Here is an 18333-nt window from a genome sequence, read left to right as displayed (position 1 = left end):
ACGTTTATGACGCTACAGCGAAACGTTCCGCTCACGGCGCGTCGCCATCTGTCCAAGTGCACAGATTGGTCAATTTGCCTGTACGTAGAAATTCCCTTAATCCGATAGGCTGACATGAACGTCACTCTTTAAGTGGATTGGCTATGGGGCGGGACATCTGCGTTTGTGGGCTATACGCGAATGAGTCTGGAGTGGAAACTGGAATGGTTCATTCTGACGGATTCTGTACTTACTAGCGTGGCATATGTTTGTGCAAGGTTATCATCCGAGTACATGCCAGAATTATACTGTTTTTGCCATCTTTGTAGGGGACTAAGGCTCCAGTATCTGGAATTGTGAGTAAGTGCTGTAGTGAGTGGTAGAATCGTGTCAGCCATGGGTTTCCGTAAGAAGAACAAGAGCCCACCGGTATTGAGCCACGAGTTCGTGATCCAGAATCACGCAGATATGGTGTCGTGTGTGGCTATGATCATTCTACTGGGACTGATGTTCGAGGTACTGTATCTTAAAATAATGATCAACACCTGCTAAACACTTCGAGCTGTGACAATGCGTAGGGGGTTGGGCGCAAACGCCCACCTCCCGATTCACGTATATCAGTGATAGCCTAGGAGGCCCATCTATTAAATAAGAGTGCACTGATAAGTAATAAATGATATCTTCCCATTTTAAACTTATATAGTCATTTATATGGTTTATACCTGGTTTATGGTAAATCTGTAAAGGGAATGGGTAAACAGAATGCTTGTAGATACTACTTTGGGATTCTTGCAGCTAGCTTCAAAAGTGTTGTTTAAAACAGTTATTTAATATATATTTTGCCTGTCTCGGTAAATATGCAAATAATTGTGATGGTTCAACACGGAAATCAGGTTAAGTTGCATTGTTTATTGCAAGAAATATTTCAATGGACATCTATGTGTAGACATATGTGTGTCATTTGCGATTAAAAATAAGTACAGCAATTAAATACAGATCATACGACTATCGACTGCTTAATTTTATTATTTGAAGTATGGAAAGTCAATGTAGGTGTAACTTTTATAAACTGCATACGTGTGGCAGACGGTCTTGTCAACACGTGCCCGACATAAACAATGCGGTTGCGACAGTGAAGCGAGTGAAATGCACAAGACGGCTGGACAATTTTGCATCTCTGAATTATTTGTAAAACTTTGGTCCGATGTGCTTATGGCATCAGAGTCTATGAATCATCCACAGAGTGACGAAATTGGCCATATTAAACATTTTCACTGGTCACGACCTGAGTCATTCCTGCGCTTCGTCAACCTGTGAATCGTATCTACGTTGTTTATCGTTAAATGTGCAAAGTTGTAATTAATACATTTTCACTTATAAATGAAATAGGTATAAACTGTCAAAAACAATATTTTTCAGCAAAGAAAAATGCTTGGCCTTTTGCTTATTATTGGTTGATATAGATGAAAATGCATAGATTGCACTGTACTTTCCCAATGTTTCATATATGTTTAAATCTATTAGGATAGTGTGATATAGTAAAATACCGTGTAATACACACGCGAACACATACCCTAGCTTTATTTTTCTTTAAAAAAAATTAATGTTCTGCCAAAAATATGAAAGCTGTTACACCAGTTCAGGATTGTGTAATAGTATTAAGTAAAACATTGGTGTTTTTTTTTTATTTAATATTTGGCAGGTAACTGCGAAGTTTGCCATAATGTTCATCACAGTCCAGTACAATGTGAATAACACATTAGGTAAGCCGATATTTATCTATGGGAGCAATCTACATTTTACGGTATTACGTATATGTGTTTCTTCCCCTCTTCACAATTTTCACAATTAAAATGCATAATTAGATTATTGAGAAACATAAAATATATGTGTAAATGTAATTATATATAATATTGAAATGTATTTTGGAAATCCTTTAACATGTTGTTGCTTTCTAAAGAGTCTGACAGTAAGTTTTATTATTGTTATTGTTGGTGTTTTTGTTGGATACAGATGACCGGCCAGAACCAGGAAATTTCTACCAATATGGAGCGAAAGATATGGCGACTGTTTTCTTCTATATGCTGATTGCTATAATACTGCATGCTTTGATTCAAGAATACATCCTCGACGTAAGTAGTGTGCAAAAAGAAAATGTTTCCACATATTCTGGCTGATAAAGAGGATTCAGGATTGTGCAGAGCAGCTGCAGTGATGCCGTGAAGTTCTATCAGTCGTAGCTGTTTTTGGTTTAAAAAAAAAAAGAAAAAAGTCTATTTGCAAACCACTGACATGAACAAACACCACTTACTGCTGTTTCAGTTCGTATTGGCGTCATGCTCCTCAGCCTCCTCTCTCCCACTCCTTTACAAGTCAAATTTGACTCTGGGTCCACATTCCTACTCTCAGTTTCCAAAGGTCTGCATGTATGATGCCCTGGTTGGCTGCCATTTAATGAGACGCTGCTTTGCATGTATATGAAAGATCATTATTATGGCTCATATATATGTATGTAATTGCTTCCATGTTTAGCTGAAACGTCCTTGAAAAGTCCAGGTGCCGTTTCGTTTGGGGAGATGCATTGCAGATAGATTTTTTTTTGCATCTGGAGCACATATGTCTCATCTGATCTTATTTCAGAAAATGAATCGACGGCTGCATCTGTCTAAAACGAAGCACAGCAAATTCAACGAGTCCGGCCAGCTTGTCGTTTTCTACTTCTTTTCCTTTATCTGGGGCAGTAGCATCTTGACTGGGGTAAGAGTGGCACTGAAGGTGCCCCAGAATAAGGCAGAACCTATTAATGGATTTTTAGGCTGTTCTCAGCTCTCAGATTGACTCATCTTTCTGTGTCTGACAGGAGGACTTTGCGACAAATCCGACGTTTTTATGGGAAGGATATCCACATAACCATATGGTGTAAGTTTGCTCTCATTTTTACAAACCAGCAGAGAGTAATGCTGGAACGTTACATTCCTGGCGTGCTGGTTTTGGGTTTTGTCCTTAGCTCTGTACTTATGCATTTTCTTCCAGTGTGACGCAGGTATTCTTCCACACACATGCATGTAGGCTAATCAGTGTCTCTGAGTTGCCCATGGTGTATGATTCTGTGTGTAAGTGTGTTCTCCATGACTGACCAGCATCCCAACCAGTGACTACCATGACTTGTGTCCTTTATTTTCTGGGGCTTCTGGAATCTTCTCAGTCAGTGTAGCTGTTCGCATGAAATAAATTACAAATTGCATGAAGAATATGCCCTGATACACATACATGGAAATGTTTTGTAATGTAAGAATGAATGCATTTATGGTAGTGAGGCAGCATGGGGGCTTACACCTACAGTGACAGGGGTTCAATCCTGCCTCCACTATCTCTAGGTGGAGTTTGTGTGTTCTCCCCGCGTTCTGTGTTTCCACCTGGTATTTCGGGTTCCCCACAGTCTGCTGTCGGTACCCAGCCTTCTGGCCTGTGCTGCCTGACGTAGGCTCAAATAGCCCCTGTACTGGATAAGGGCTTGGAAGATGGATGGATGGATGATATTCAAGGGAAGAGGATGACAGCTGGTTCTAAAGACTTGATTAAGAAATGCCATTTTGACTGAATCAGTCCTTATATGCCAATCATTTTATCTGCTGCTTACACCGGCACAGAATGTTTACACACTCTGTGCTCAGTTTATTCATGATCATGCAGGAGACTAACTACAGTGACATTGTAAATATTGTATGTGACACCGTTTCGCTGATCTTTATGAGAAAATTTTGGAAATTAGTATTACATTGTTAAAAGCCCACAGTATGTTAGCAGTTAGAATCCCACACCCAGGTTCCTCCCATAGTCCGAAAACCTGTGGTCAGTTGAAGCGGTGTCCCCTTTGCATGTGGTTATGTGTGTTTTCCTGCTTTTTGCTACTGGGGATCGACTCCCAGACTAGATAAGTGGTTGATAAGCTATATAAGCTGGATATGGATGTATTTTACTACTGTCATGTCTAGAAAGTTGTGTAATTTTTTTCATGTACATGAAAGAAGTTTTACCTATATTGCATTATTAATGTACGTTCTTGGCTGAATATGGTTTCTCTATTGTAGCTTTCAAGTGAAATTCTTCTACATATGTCAGATCGCATACTGGCTTCACACTCTGCCAGAACTGTACTTTCAAAAAGTGCGAAAGGTAAGTCGGTCTTGCTTCCTTCATCGACAAAACGTGCATGAAAACAAGGTTATTGGGTCAGAGGTTTTGTGCAAACGTATAAATAAGTGTACTGGTACTGGGTAAGTACACTACCGTTCAAAAGTTTGGGGTCACTTAGAAATTTCCTTGTTTTCCATGAAAACATACATCAAATGAGTCTGAATAGGAAATATAGCTAAATAGATAGGGAATAGTCATTGACAAAGTTAGAAGGAATCATTTTTGAAATTAAAATAATGATTGTGTTCTTCAAACTTTGCTTTTGTCAAAGAGTCCTCCATTTGCAGCAATTACAGCCTCATAGACCTTGGGCATTCTAGATGTCAATTTGTTGTCAATCTGACGAGACTTCATCCCGTGCTTCCAGAAGCATCTCCCACAAGTTAGATTGACTTGATGGGCACTTCTTACGTACCATTCAGTCAGGCCATAACAGCTCAGCAATAGAGTTGAGATCCGGTGACTGTGCTGGGCACTGCAAAATACACAGAATACCTAAGTAATTCTTGCATAGTTTGTAGCTGTGTTTTGGGTCATTGTCCTGTTGTAGGACGAAATTGGCTCCAATTAAAGTGCCGTCCATAGGGTATGGCATGGCATTACAAAATGGAGTGATAGGGATCTTGAAGAAGGATGTCTTTCACTCTGTACAAATCTCCCACTTTACCATCACCAAAGCAGCCCCAGACCATCACATTGCCAGCATCTTTTCATTTGATCTGTTTGTCACAAACACTCTTCTTTGTGATCCGAATACCTCAAACTTAGATTCATCTATCCATAGCATTTTTCCCCAGTCTTCCTCTGTCCACTCTAACATATTTATCCTCTCGCTCTGTTGTGCACCAGGACCCCCCCCCCCTCCTCATTCTGTTGTGGTTGGGGCCGGTTTGCGCTGCTCTGTGAAGGGAGCAGTACGCAGCACTGTATGAGATCAGTTTCCTGGCAATTTCTCGCATGGAAAAGCCTTCATTTCTCAGAACAAGAATAGACTGATGAGTTTCAGAAGACATTTTTTTTGTTTCTGATCATTTTGAGCTTGTAACCAAACCCACAATTGCTGATGCTCCAGATGCTCAACTAGTCCAAAGAAGGCCAGTTTAATTGCCTCTTTAATCAGCACAACAATTTTCATCTGTGCTATCATTGCAAAAAGGGTTTTCTAATGATCAATTAACCATTTAAAATGATAAACTTGCATTAGCTAACACAACATTCCACTGGAACACAGGACTAATTGCTGATAATGGGCCTCTGTACACCTATGTAGATATTCAATTAAAAAACAGCTGTTTCCAGCTATGATAGTCATTTACAACATTATCAATACACAGTATTTCAGATCCATCTGATGTTATTTTAATGGACAAAAAAAAACTTGCTATTGAAGAAAAGCAAGGAAATTTCTAAGTGATCCCAAACCTTTGAATGGTACTGTATAAGTACCTTTTTAACAAGAACAAAACACCAAGCTACATTTGAAAATGTTTGCCCAAATGTTGATGTGGCCTCTGTAAAGCATGGTTCATACTTCTCTGCACTCGTACAAATGGAAGCGTCCACGTGGACTTTTATGATATGTTTTATGTCATCGTGTTCCTCGGCCTGCTGCACTTCAGATTTGTGTCCGTACGGACAGTGTATGCACAGCTCTGGACACGCTGCGCTCGCACAAGCTCTTCCTACTCGATATCCATATTGGAATGACGTAGCAAGTACACAACGTGCGCATGTGTATGCCGTGTTTCCTCTACGATGCGTTATATGCATGTGCAAATAGGTACGGACGTTTCCGTGTCCGTACACGCAGTGCGGATGCACGAGTGTTGCGTGTGTGCAGAGAAGTGTGAGCCAACTTTAAAGGCTTTGTTCTTTCCTAGGAGGATATCCCACGTCAGCTGTACTACATTTCCCTCTACGTTTTCCACATCACTGGTGCCTACGTCTTAAAGTAAGTGAATGGCTTCGTCTTGCCTTCCCATTCAACAGGAAAGCCATTTAGCTGAAAGATCTAGCCCTCAAATTTACACTTAAAGTTCTTGCAGTCACTTTTGCAGGATTCGCATTTTTTTTGGCCAGAAAACATCTTACACTGCTCGTATGTTAGCTGATTGACTGTGTTGTAGTGATTCTTCAGCTACAAAGGTAGCATACATCGGCTGTTAGCATAGCTGTAGTACATTTATTTCATCCCTTCCCTGTTGCATTTCTATCCTGAGTCTTCACAGGAACATTGTGAGATAGAGAAGCTGACGTGCAGCTGCATTGTTACAGATGACATTGAGGCCCTTTCCGTTTATCCAGCATGCAGTCCTGTGTCACTGTATGCTTTCTCGTCTTGCCTTGCCCTTAGTCTTCACCGCCTGGGACTGGTCTTGCTGGTGCCACACTACTTGGTGGAGCTGCTCTTCCACGCTTCCCGGCTCTTCTACTTCAGTGACGAGAACAAGCAAAAAGGGTACGTGTGCCTCTTCCTTGCCAGGCAACACACAAGGAGGATCCGCTGGTCGCCTTTCCACTGCCCTGCCCCGTCTAGGTGTAGCGCACACACCTTTCTATCACAATGGCCATTTGAGCCATTTGTTTGAGAAATTCCCGTGTTAAATTCTATGCTAGCGTCTTATAACATGACGTTTCCACAGAGGCTATATAATGAGAAAGTAATTTATTTTTTTAGTCTCCTTTTTTCTTATAAATTTTAGTAATTTAGATTTTATGTTAAATTAAATGTCCTGTTGTGTTTATGGACTGTCTTTATGATGAAGTAGCAAGTTTACAGAATACTGTAGTTCACTCTACGGAATGCTGTAGTTCACTCTATGGAATGCTGTAGTTCACTCTACAATATGCTGTAGTTCACTCTACGGAATGCTGTAGTTCACTCTGTGGATTGCCTTCTTTTGGAATGGTGTTGTGGATCATCCTGCCTTTGCCAGGGAAGCAATGACTCCACAGCCCCAAGTGTTCAGACTGTTGGCCTCTTCATCAGGTTCACTCTGTGGGCGCTGCTCTTCGTCATCGCCCGTCTCCTCACCCTCACGCTCTCTGTCCTCACGTTTGGCTTCGGTTTGTCCCGCATGGAAAACCAGGGTTTCTCTATAGCAGAGGGGAACTTCAACATCCTCACTATCAGGCAAGTCACGGTCTACCAGTGGGCTACGTTTGACTTCGTTTATATTGTCTCTCGACAATTTAGTAAAGAACAGAACTCTTTGAAAAACCTCTAGCTGTTTTAGATACCGTGCTTAGGACTGTAATCATTTTTAAACATTTTCTTAACAGTACATGTCTGTAGGACGACATCATTACATTATTTTTGCTTTTCACCTTACATCAGGTACTAAAAATACCTAGTTACTAACAAGATTTGTCTATCAAAAGTCTAGGTCCATTCTAATACAGTGGATACCCCTTGTAGTGATCATGTCTGTCTGGGTGAAGTTGATCACTATAAGCGGATGATCATTATAACTGAGCTAAGTTTGAAGACTTTATGTCTCAGGCAGATCGTCGCTATTTACTTAATTTTATTGCCCATCTCAAAATACAGTACAGCTGTTTCTAATGCTTTTCAAATGACAGTACTGTACAAATTAAATTATTGAACTAAAATATGCTATAATACAGTACTATACATAATATTCAGTTCAATTCAATTTTATTTATACAGCACATTTTCACAGCATTACATCGTATCAAAGCAGTGACTCATTTTTGGCAGTTTGTCATAAGCTTTCATGAGTCTATGACCATGTCTACACGTACATGGGAATTTTTAAAAACGTAGCTTTTCCTCTGCGTTTTTGCCTTTTATCCACATGCAAATGGTGTTTTAAGTTACTGAAAACTGAGCTTTTGTAAAACCCCATACATGGTGAAGATTTTCAGAAACTCCATTTTCTGTGTCGATGTGTAGACTTGAGTTTTTGGCTTGTGCGCCATTCGCTGTGTTTAGCTTAGCAGAACTGGTAATAAGGCTTCTGATTGGCCAACATGGCTTTACGGTTAGAGTTATATCACCGCCTGCTGGTTTGGCATGCTCTTGCACGTTTTAGCATTTTCATATGGACAGAGATTTCTTTTTAATAATGGAGGAAGAAAAACATGCTTTTATAAATACCCGTGTACGTATGGACAAGGCCTATAGGTACATATGTGGACAAATTTGTTGGTACCCTTCCACAAAAAAACACAACTATCTCTGAAATATCTTGAAAATGACAAAAGTTTAATGGCATCCCTTATTGTTTATTCCATGTTTAACACAAATCAGACTTTGCTTTTGATTACTGATTCAAGTCGAGTATTTTATATAATTAAACAAGTGAAAATTGCATGGAAAAAAAGATGGTACCCTTAATTTAATATTTTGTGGCACCACCTTTTGCAGCAATCACTGCTATCAAGCGACCTCTGTACTTCACAATGCGACGTCTGCATTTGCCAACAGGTAGTCTGGCCCACTCTACCTGAGCAAACTGCTTAAGCGGTTTGAAGGGTGGCGTCTCCACACTGCAATTTTCAGATCTTTACATAGCTCTTCAATAGGATTGAGATCTGGGCTCATAGAGGGCCATTTAAGAATAGTCCAATTTTTTTTTCTCAGCCATTCTTCAGTGCTTTTAGCTGTATGTTTTGGGTCATTATCCTGTTGGAGGACCCATGACATGCAATTGAGGCTGAGCTTTCTGACACTGGGCAATATGTTTGGCTCCAGGATGCCTTGGTAGTCTTGAGGCTTCATTGTGTCCTGCAGAGATTCAAGGTTCCCTGTGCCAGATGCAGCAAAGCAACCCCAAAACAAAACCTACCCCCCCCCCCATGTTTCACAGTAGGTATGGTGTTCTTTTTTTAAAGCTTAATTTTTCCTTCTGTAAACATAGAGCTGATGTAATTGGCCAAAAAGCTCCAGTTTTGTCTCATCAGTCCAAATGACATTCTTCCAGATACTTTGGGGCTTGTTACCATGTATTTTGGTGAATTCCACTCTGGCTTTTGTATGTTTTTCTGTCAATAGTGGAGCCCTCCCTCCTGGTTCTTCTTCCCATTATTGTTCAAAATGCGACGGATGGTGCAATCCGAAAGTGACGTACCTTGACCTTGGAGCTCAGCTTGAATGGTTTTGGATGGTTTCCTTGGCTCTTTTTCTACCATCCGCACTGCCCTTCTAATCAGCCCGGGGTTGCATTTCCTCTTGCGTCCACATCCTGGGAGGCTGGCTACAGTCCCATGAACCTTATACTTTTTAATAATATTGGAAACTGTGGTCACAGGAACATGAAGCTGCTTGGAGATGGTCTTATAGCCTTTACCTTTAACATGGTTATCTATAATCTTCTTTCTGAGCTCCTCAGACAGCTCTCTCCTTTGCTTTCTCTGGTCCATGTTCGTCATGCGTCGTGCACACACTGATACCAAACAACACAGTAGCATGTTCTTTCCCTTTAAATAGGCTGAATGTGTGATGAAAAGCTTGAAGGCACCTGTGACATGAATGAAGGTTAAACACTTAGTTTGAAACACGACTATAATGCAAGGATAAAGGTCTTTAGAGGTACCAACAAATCTGTCCACACTATTTTAGCATATCATTGTAAAATAAACAACAGATCATTTCTTTTCACAATTTTATTGGTTTATTCCAGAGGTCAACAACCTTTTTAAAGCAAAAAGCCATTTTATCCTAAATGTCTGACACAAGATTTACAAAGAGCCGCAATGGATAGAGAAGAGGGTTTGAGATACGATTTTTTAATGCAATGGCGGTATATATGCGCACAAAAACAAAACTTCAAGTACTTACAAAAAATAAAGAAAAACAATTTCGGGGCGGGGAGGGCGGCTCTGAGTTTTAAATCACTCGGATGCATAACAGTGCAAAGGTGACTAATATCACAATATCGTTCAGCTCTGTATCGATAGTCTTCACCCTCACCCCTTCTTTCTGAGTAAAGTCCGTTTGGCTCTGCAATCGTTTGGCCTTCACTCTCCACTTCTGACCGAGCAGTGCATAATATACTCACCACTCCAAACTCAGCTGCCTGTAATATGTAAATTGGAGAAAATATAATAATTTTGGGAAGGCATGATGATGATCCATCTATCCATCACCGTAACCTTTTAAGCCCAACTGGGGTCGTGGGGGCGGGGACCGGCGCCTATCTTGGGAACAATGGGCGCAGGCAGGAACCAACCCTGGGCATTTGCCAACACACTGCAGGGCGCACACACTCACGGGGCCAACTTAATGCACACTGTTGGAATGTGGGGGGAAACCGGAGCCCCCGGCAAAAACCCACGCGAACACAGGGAGAGCATGTGAGCACAGAAAGGTCCTACGCCTGACCCGAGGACCAAACCCAGGACCTCCTCACGTTCTACTACACGATTTACTACAAAAAGTATATGAAAGACTTAGGAATCCCAATAAACTTTGAAGCCTACATCGAATCTTGGACACTGAAGAAAACTCCGGAAAGTATACCATTTGACCGGAGACGTACTCTCGTCGTAGGGAATGACTTTGAAGAAGATGTAAAATATGCAGTTAAGACATCATAGAAGCTCGCGACGGACCGCCTCATTCACATATAGCTAAATAAATATCTAAATGAAAAATAATATTAACTCATAAATAAATTATTTGTATTTCCGAAAGTATTATCATAATATGTTAAGACATGAAAATGTGAATGCGTCTGTCGTTCTGAGAAGAGCCACACGTGGCTCGCGAGACACGGGTTGCCGACCCTGGTTTACTCAGTCACATACTAAAGGCATGCTGGTATACATTAGACGGTTGCTTTTAAAAAGAATCACTTTTCAGGAGAAATGAAGCACATTTGTCCACGTCTGTATTTGTCATTGATAGACCCCAAAATGAATACTGTAAGCAGACTACGTGATTACTAGAAGCAAATTGTTTAAACAGTATTTGTGCAGGAATGATTCTGTCCAAAGCTTTTTGATTCATATAAGCAGTTGATCACTGTAACCATGATCACTATAAGAGGTTTCCACTGTATTTCTAACCTTAGGGCTGTAATCTACACATAGTTATAGAGCCAACATTAACTGAAAAAAAAATTCAGCAATAATATTTCAGCAATAGCATTTCCTCTATGTTTTCCTTTGACTATTGATGTCAATCCCCGCAGGATCAGCTGCCTGGCTGCCATTTGTCTGACACAGGCCTGGATGATGTGGAAGTTCATCAATTTCCAGCTGAAGAAGTGGAGAGAACACAGTCAGATCCAAGCCACCAAAAGGAAACCCATCAGCCCAAAAAGCAGGCCTTCGAAAAAAGACTCGGCCAGGGGTCAGTGTCTCTTAAGGCTATCATTGCATTTTCACACACGTTTCATACATTTATCATAAATGTAAATCACCTTCAGTATCAAACACCATACCTTTTACATGGTCGCGACATATGTGCTCATACTATGGGTTTGTCACACTCATAGTCTTGTGTAATTTTGTTAAGGCAGTTCTACACACTTATGTCAAGCACCTGAACGACCACACCACCTACATCTGCACATGTACCACAGAATCATCTGAAAGGGTTTCCCATTGCTGGGGTCACAGATTAAATGACCAGGTCTGCGTGGGCATGATGTTGATTGTTGTCCTGACTGCTTCTGTCCTGCAGGAAACGCGTCCAATGGGGTCATGAAGTCTGAGGACAGGACATCACCGCGTGCTAGAAAACCGAAGACCTTGTAGGGTGTGCTAACCAAGGGCCACTGGTTTCTCTTTTTACTTTTCCAGTGGCACACTGTCCCTTCTCTCATAAAATGTCACCACTGTCTTGGGTCCCAAAAACAAACTTTTGACCACATTAAGAGAGTCACATCCGTGTCTTTGCAGTTAAACCCCCTGCCCATCCCAACCTGCAAGGGAAAAAAAAAATCAGTTTTGGTATTTACTTTTAAAGTTTATTTTACTTAATGGTCCTTTTTAGTTTGTTTAAGACTTTCAGGGTTGCAGGCTGGCTGGAAATGACTTTGATCGCTTGAGGGCAGAAACCCTTAGAGTGGCAGGTGGTGAGCACCGGGTGAAATGTGATTGGGTTGCTGTTGGGCCTGTGCTGAAAACCCAAGTAAAGCCATTTGTACTTTTCTACCAAAACACTGTGTGGTAATCACCATACGCTTCTAGGACAGCAGAACTTGCTGCTCACACATTCAGTTGGGAATTGTTTTTTAGCCTGTAATTTATTCCACTGCGGAAATCTGACTCGCGTTGCGTTTTCGTTGCAAACTGGGGTGGCTACAGTCACGGGTTGTGCGAGATGCAGGTGGCAAAGGGAGGTGCTGCGCGTGCTGATCTGGAATGGGGTTGCTACAGCTGACACCAAGTGCTGTACGAGGGCCAGTGGAGGTGGCTGGGGCGACGTTCACTCCCTCAGCGACGTTGGGCTCGGTGGGGTGCCTCAGTTAGGCCCTCCGGAGGGTGACTTCGACTATTTGCCCTCCTGAGCAACAAAAAACTGAAGTGCAAAGATGCTCTGTAAGGGAGGAAAACCAAGGTCAAGATTTTTCTGTAAGACTTATATTACGTCTTATATTTTTATGGGAAATCACAGTTTAACTTGACAGAGCTAAAAAGGAGTATGAGGCATGTACAATTGTCTTAAAACCAGAATATCAATTGCAGTTTAAGCCTGGTTTAGCTGCTAAGTATTGTCTTTGAGCTTCATAAGAAAAAGTATAGCTGACTCACTTGAGCAGCATTTTAAGTAGAAAATGTCAGTTGCATTGTAAAAAACAATGAAGCAAATTTTAATCAGGGGCACTGTAATTATTTTCAGAGCTGAAAATGCTTTATTCTTCTAGATATCTGCCCTTATGTAGATATTCACTGTCCTGGAGTACAGCAGAAAGAGCCATTCATTATGCCGTAAGCCTCATACTCTGCAGGACTGGTGTTGGCAGTGAGAGGAGTCATGAGATGCATGAAATCTATCCAGATTTAATACAGATTGACTTTACCTTCTCTTTGACTATGTTTTTTGTGATTTGAAGAAGAATCAGACATGAATTCATTGTCTGTCAGGCATCTACGCAACAAACCTGCTCGTAAACTCCATTACTCACCTGCCTTTAAGCCAACCACGCTACTAATTTATTTATAAACCATCTTTGTTGTTAACCTGCTTTTAAGCCATTTGTGCTACTAACATGCAGAAAAACAGTATAACTGATCTGCCTTTAACCTTTTAATCCAGTCTGCTATCTGCTATCTCACCTGTAAAACCATCTGTGGTACTTGCTTGGCTATAAGCTGTCCACATCACTGACCTGTTCCTTAGCTGCCTGTGAAGCAGATAGACCTGCAAGTAGTTTGTCATGCAGTTTGATAGCCTCTGCCCCAGGGAGCCATATTTAGACGTATATGTGTGTACGATGCCCTGCTTATTAGCCTGTCTGTCAGGTAGCTGTGTTAGCAGCCAGTCTGTCACTGACATGTTGAGTGAGATGCCTGACAGGCGCTTCAGTTGTTAGCCTGCTTCTAAGGCAGAAACACCGCAAGCTCTTAGTCTTTGTTCACGGTTCATCAGGCTTGGAGACTCCAGTGTAGTTCTCCACGGGCTTGAAGGAGCCGGCTTTTATTGATTTTTTTTCTATTGATTGATGATGAACCTGTTGGCTGCCGAACCGTTTTGGGTTTAAATTATGGCTGAAACAGAATCCGTCCGTCCCGTGCATCTGAGGAGTTTACATGGTCTTCAGCATATTGTATGGGTCTGCTTTGCTTACTCTGGTTTCCTCCAGCAGTCCAAAGACATGCAGTTAGGCATATGGTCATTTCTAAATCACCCATAGGGATTGTGTCTGTGTGTCTTATGATGGTCCGGCATCCTGGCCATGGTGCACCCCTAACTTGTGCCCTGTGTTATGTGGCATAGGCTCCAAGGCTCCTTCCTGTAACCAGTAAGTAATTGGAAGATGGATGGATGGTAATACTGCAAGCTTGATCACAGTTTACACCTTGCTTTTAGCAAGCAAGCCCACTCCATCTTTTTCCTTAATGTTAGCATGCCCCGGGGGGTGGGGTTGGGAGCTAGTTGACCTTCAACCTCCTGGGGTTTTTTTTTTTCTCCCTACTTAGGATTTTTTGGTTCCTCTCCTCTGTTGTCATCTGGCTTTCTTTCTTTCTTTGTCTTTCCTTTTCCCTGTTTTTGTATTCTGTATAAATTATGCAGGAATCCACACCCATGTAAAACGCCTTTGTGACTCTGTTGTGAAAGGTGCTGTATAAAAATAAATTCAGTTGAATTGAATTGAAAACTGCACAAAAGGAAACTTCTAGTGTTTAACTTTGTCTCATATCACTTTAGCTAGTTGTTCAGAACATCTTTGCACTTTACTTCGGGCTGACTGTGAGTTTTGATAGTTTGAATTTGAAAGTTGTTTCTTGCCAGACATCGCTGAGGGAATGATGGTCCCTTGAAATTCTCGTCGATAGTATAGATCTGTCCTGAGCATAAGCGGCTTTCCTTGGAATCATTTCCATTGTGGGATATGTCCTAAGGCATGCAGTGAAATGTTTTACACCTGACTGATAGTGCTGCCATAGGATATGGCTGTATATCCTGCTATGCTTGCTGTGGTTCCCAGTATGCAGTGGGGGTGGCAGGCATTGTGCAGATAAGGAAGCTGATCTCAGAGGTGTATTTGGTTGCAGAGAATTTGGTTGGTGAAACATTTAGTGGCCTTTTTGCTTCTACTGAAGGATTTTTCTACTCCCTTAATTTTTTTATAGTGCTTTGTAATCTTAGCCTGGACAAGGCTACAGTACAAAGCAGTTTTATGCATTTGATCCAAAACTACACAATTTTTCCAAGTGTCCTTATTCAGAAAATTGTATGACATTAATTCCAGGTGGATGATTGGTACTGCAGAGAGAACCATAGCCATCTAACTGGCCATTCCAACCTGAAAGACACAGAAAGGCTCGGTATGTGTGAGCATCTGTGTGTGTGTGGGGGGGAAGGGAGTTGTGTCCTTTGTTTTATGCTTGCGAACTACGTTTGCAGCATCTTGCATGTTACAGTCACATGACATCGGAGGACTGAAATTTGTTTCTCTTTCGAATAGTGAAATGCAAATGTAGCAAAGCCGTGTTTCAGTCTTCAGTTGTTTGGCAAATGCAATCTTGGTTTCTACTTTTCTTCTCTGAGACACCGAATTTATCTTGCGGCATGACAGATGATGGTGAGCGTGATGCAGTGGGAGGTAGCTGACGTGCTGAGGAGCTTTTACGAGAGCCATCCCTTGCCTGTGATTTTGATGTTTCCATATGTAGACTTCTGTGATTCTCCTATGAGAAGAAGAGACAAGTTTCGGACACATTATAGCTTGATTTTGAAATGACAAATATGATTACTTTTGATCAGAATTTCCGTGGGCTTGGATTCAGGGTGTTACAGTAGAGTACTTTTTTATTTGTGAATGTCAAGACAGTGTTTGGACCTGGGTGGTAATTCTCTAGTAACACAGCTTGAAACATTAGAGAAGTGTGACCCATTTAATCTGTGCTTTGATTCCAGTGAAGTTCCTACTTGCAAAGCTGTGGAGCACAGCTCTGCCTCATGGTGTCATCTCAGGAGGGAAGAATCACTTCCAGCCTGTTACTTTCTGAGGCATAAGGAGAAAATGGTCCTGCATATTAATATAGTACATTGATAAAATGTTTTTGGATAAAAAAAAAAATATTTTTTATAGAGTTGCGTAGAATGTCCAACTTTATCCTGTTTGTATTTTTTATTTTTAAAGCAAAAACTTACCATTCATCGTGTTTGTCCACCATTCAAAGCTAAAAATTAAACAATGTAAATATAACGTGGGATCCTAGTTATCTTTTGATAGCTTAATGTGATATGGTTGAGACACGATAGCTTGATCCTGCCTGTAAGTTGAGATGCTCTGGTTTAAATGGCGATTGACAAAACTATATACAATGCCTTGCAGCAAAAAGCTGAACTGAGATTTATTTTCTGTTTTACTTAAATAGATCAATGCTTGAGATTAATGCGAGCCAGTTGCATCGATGGCGATCAGCATTCACTGTTCTGCATTTACAGCACGGTTTCTGGACGTTCAGCTTGGAAAAAATGAACGGGGACGTCCATTCTCTCGCTATCGCACAGACTTTTTTTTTAACAAGGTGTCTTGAATTTCACAGGTTATCCCATGAAATGAGTTTACCAGGAGCAGAACGGTGTCGTCTCTCACCTCAAGGGTGGGGTTAGGGTTCCTGCCTCCACTTTGTGTGCGTGAAGTTTGCATGTTCTCCCTGTCTCCCTGTGTTGAGTGCGTACTCTTCCACCCCCACCACCCCCAAAGTCGAAAGACATGCAGCTAAGTTAATTGGCGTCTTTAAATTGCCCGTAATGTGTGATCATGTGTAGATTATATCTGCCTGTGATGGACTGGCATCCCATATAAGTGATACCCTCGCCTTATGTCCTATCCTGTCTGAGATAGGCTCCAGACCCCCTGTGAATCCGTCCTAGTTAAGCAGTTGAAATATGAATGAAAACATTTTATCAGGCTTGTGGTGAACATAAGGCACTCTGTGGTGAATATAAGGCACTCTGTGCTTATCCTTCCTCACTAAATGGATGCCTTCAGATTTACTAATATGCCAATCAAAGCAAATGAACATGCACCAAAGTTTGTAACATCTTTTGCAGGCATATTAGAATCAGTTTGTTTTCCCTTCACTGTGATATTTTGTATCCTCTATTGTGTCTTTTGTTGTTTGCTTATAGATGTACTGATGTATTGCTTTTTATCAGAAGGTGTCAGCACTGATGTATGCCGGAGTGTATGTATTTATGAACATTTTCATGTTTTTTTTTTTTTCTTTAAATAAATGCACTGTTACTTAATCAATACATTGTCATTGCTGTGTGAAGCATAGTAATTGGCTGCGATGGGGTGTCGCCTCATCCTGGTGAAATCCCTGCCTTTGTTTTCTGCGTAGGCTCTGGGCCCCATGACTGACTGACTGACTGACTGACAGGAAGGGAGGGTCTGGGTAGCAGGGCAGACTGGTGGGTAGCACTGCTGCCTTACATCTCCATGGTTGGGGGTCCAAATCCTCCTCCTGCCCTGAAGGTTGCATGTTCTCCACCTTTTTGGTTGCTACTCCCGCAGTCAGAAGACATGCAGTTAAGCTAATTGCTGATCTGAGTGTGTATGTGCTTGGAATGAACTGGCATCCAGTCCAGGGTGTACCCCAGCCGCGTGCCCCGTGACGGACTGGCATCCAGTCCAGGGTGTATCCCAGCCGCGTGCCCCGTGACGGACTAGCATCCAGTCCAGGGTGTACCCCAGCTGCGTGCCCCGTGACGGACTGGCATCCAGTCCAGGGTGTACCCCAGCCCGTGCCCTGTGACGGACTGGCATCCAGTCCAGGGTGTACCCCAGCCCGTGCCTTGTTACGGACTGGCATCCAGTCCAGGGTGTACCCCAGCCCGTGCCCCGTGACGGACTGGCATCCAGTCCAGGGTGTACCCCAGCCGCGTGCCCCGTGACGGACTGGCATCCAGTCCAGGGTGTACCCCAGCCGCGTGCCCCGTGACGGACTGGCATCCAGTCCAGGGTGTACCCCAGCCGCGTGCCCCGTGACGGACTGGCATCCAGTCCAGGGTGTACCCTGTGCAGCCTGAGATGGGCTCCAGGCCCCCTGCAGCGCTGACCAGGGGCTAGAAGACCGATGAAACAGAAAACAGAGGAAAATACTGTTTTACAAGGAGCAAAATATTATGGTAATATTATGTAGAGACATGGTTCTAAGTTTGTGTGTCTATGTGGGGGGGGCTACAGTGTTGTCCAGTTTGCTTTAGTGCAAATGTATGTCATTGGATTGTGTCTACACTGGGAAGGGATGTGGCTTAGTGGGTTCAGTGGTTGTGCTTCTGATCAGATGATCCCCAGTTCAAATCCCACCATCAGCAGACTGGCTTTACCTTTACAGCCCCTGAGCAAGACCCCCCAGGACTGTCCAACCCTGCCTTGTCACCTTGGATAGAAACATCTACCAAATAAAATGTAAATTGTCCATTTCCTGTGTCTGAGGTTAGCTCCAGGCTCAGTGTGATTCACTACTGTATAAGCAATTATGGGAAAAGGACAGCTGAATAGA

The 18333-nt window shown here is 42.2% G+C and overlaps 1 protein-coding gene across 1 annotated transcript; it reads left to right on the top strand.

Moving 5' to 3' along the window:
• Nucleotides 1–163: 163 nt before the first annotated feature.
• Nucleotides 164–17427, top strand: LOC111857357 (translocating chain-associated membrane protein 1). Its single transcript, XM_023838122.2, has 11 exons — nt 164–495; nt 1682–1742; nt 1993–2111; nt 2620–2736; nt 2840–2898; nt 4071–4155; nt 6057–6127; nt 6530–6634; nt 7166–7309; nt 11334–11494; nt 11828–17427. The coding sequence occupies exons 1-11, from the start codon at nt 376–378 to the stop codon at nt 11899–11901; spliced, it is 1116 nt and encodes a 371-aa protein (XP_023693890.1). The 5' UTR covers nt 164–375; the 3' UTR covers nt 11902–17427.
• Nucleotides 17428–18333: the final 906 nt, after the last annotated feature.

The sequence above is a fragment of the Paramormyrops kingsleyae genome, chromosome 6 (assembly GCF_048594095.1).
Source record: "Paramormyrops kingsleyae isolate MSU_618 chromosome 6, PKINGS_0.4, whole genome shotgun sequence".
NCBI lineage: Eukaryota > Metazoa > Chordata > Actinopteri > Osteoglossiformes > Mormyridae > Paramormyrops > Paramormyrops kingsleyae.
Note: the sequence above shows the minus strand (reverse complement) of the source record. Positions and strands in the feature narration are given on the sequence as shown.

Coding starts and splice junctions, on each gene's coding strand:
- LOC111857357 (XM_023838122.2), top strand. CDS start 376: ATGGGTTTCCGTAAGAAGAACAAGAGCCCACCGGTATTGAGCCACGAG. Junction 2,112..2,619: donor TTCAAGAATACATCCTCGAC/GTAAGTAGTGTG, acceptor ATCTTATTTCAG/AAAATGAATCGACGGCTGCA. Junction 4,156..6,056: donor ACTTTCAAAAAGTGCGAAAG/GTAAGTCGGTCT, acceptor GTTCTTTCCTAG/GAGGATATCCCACGTCAGCT.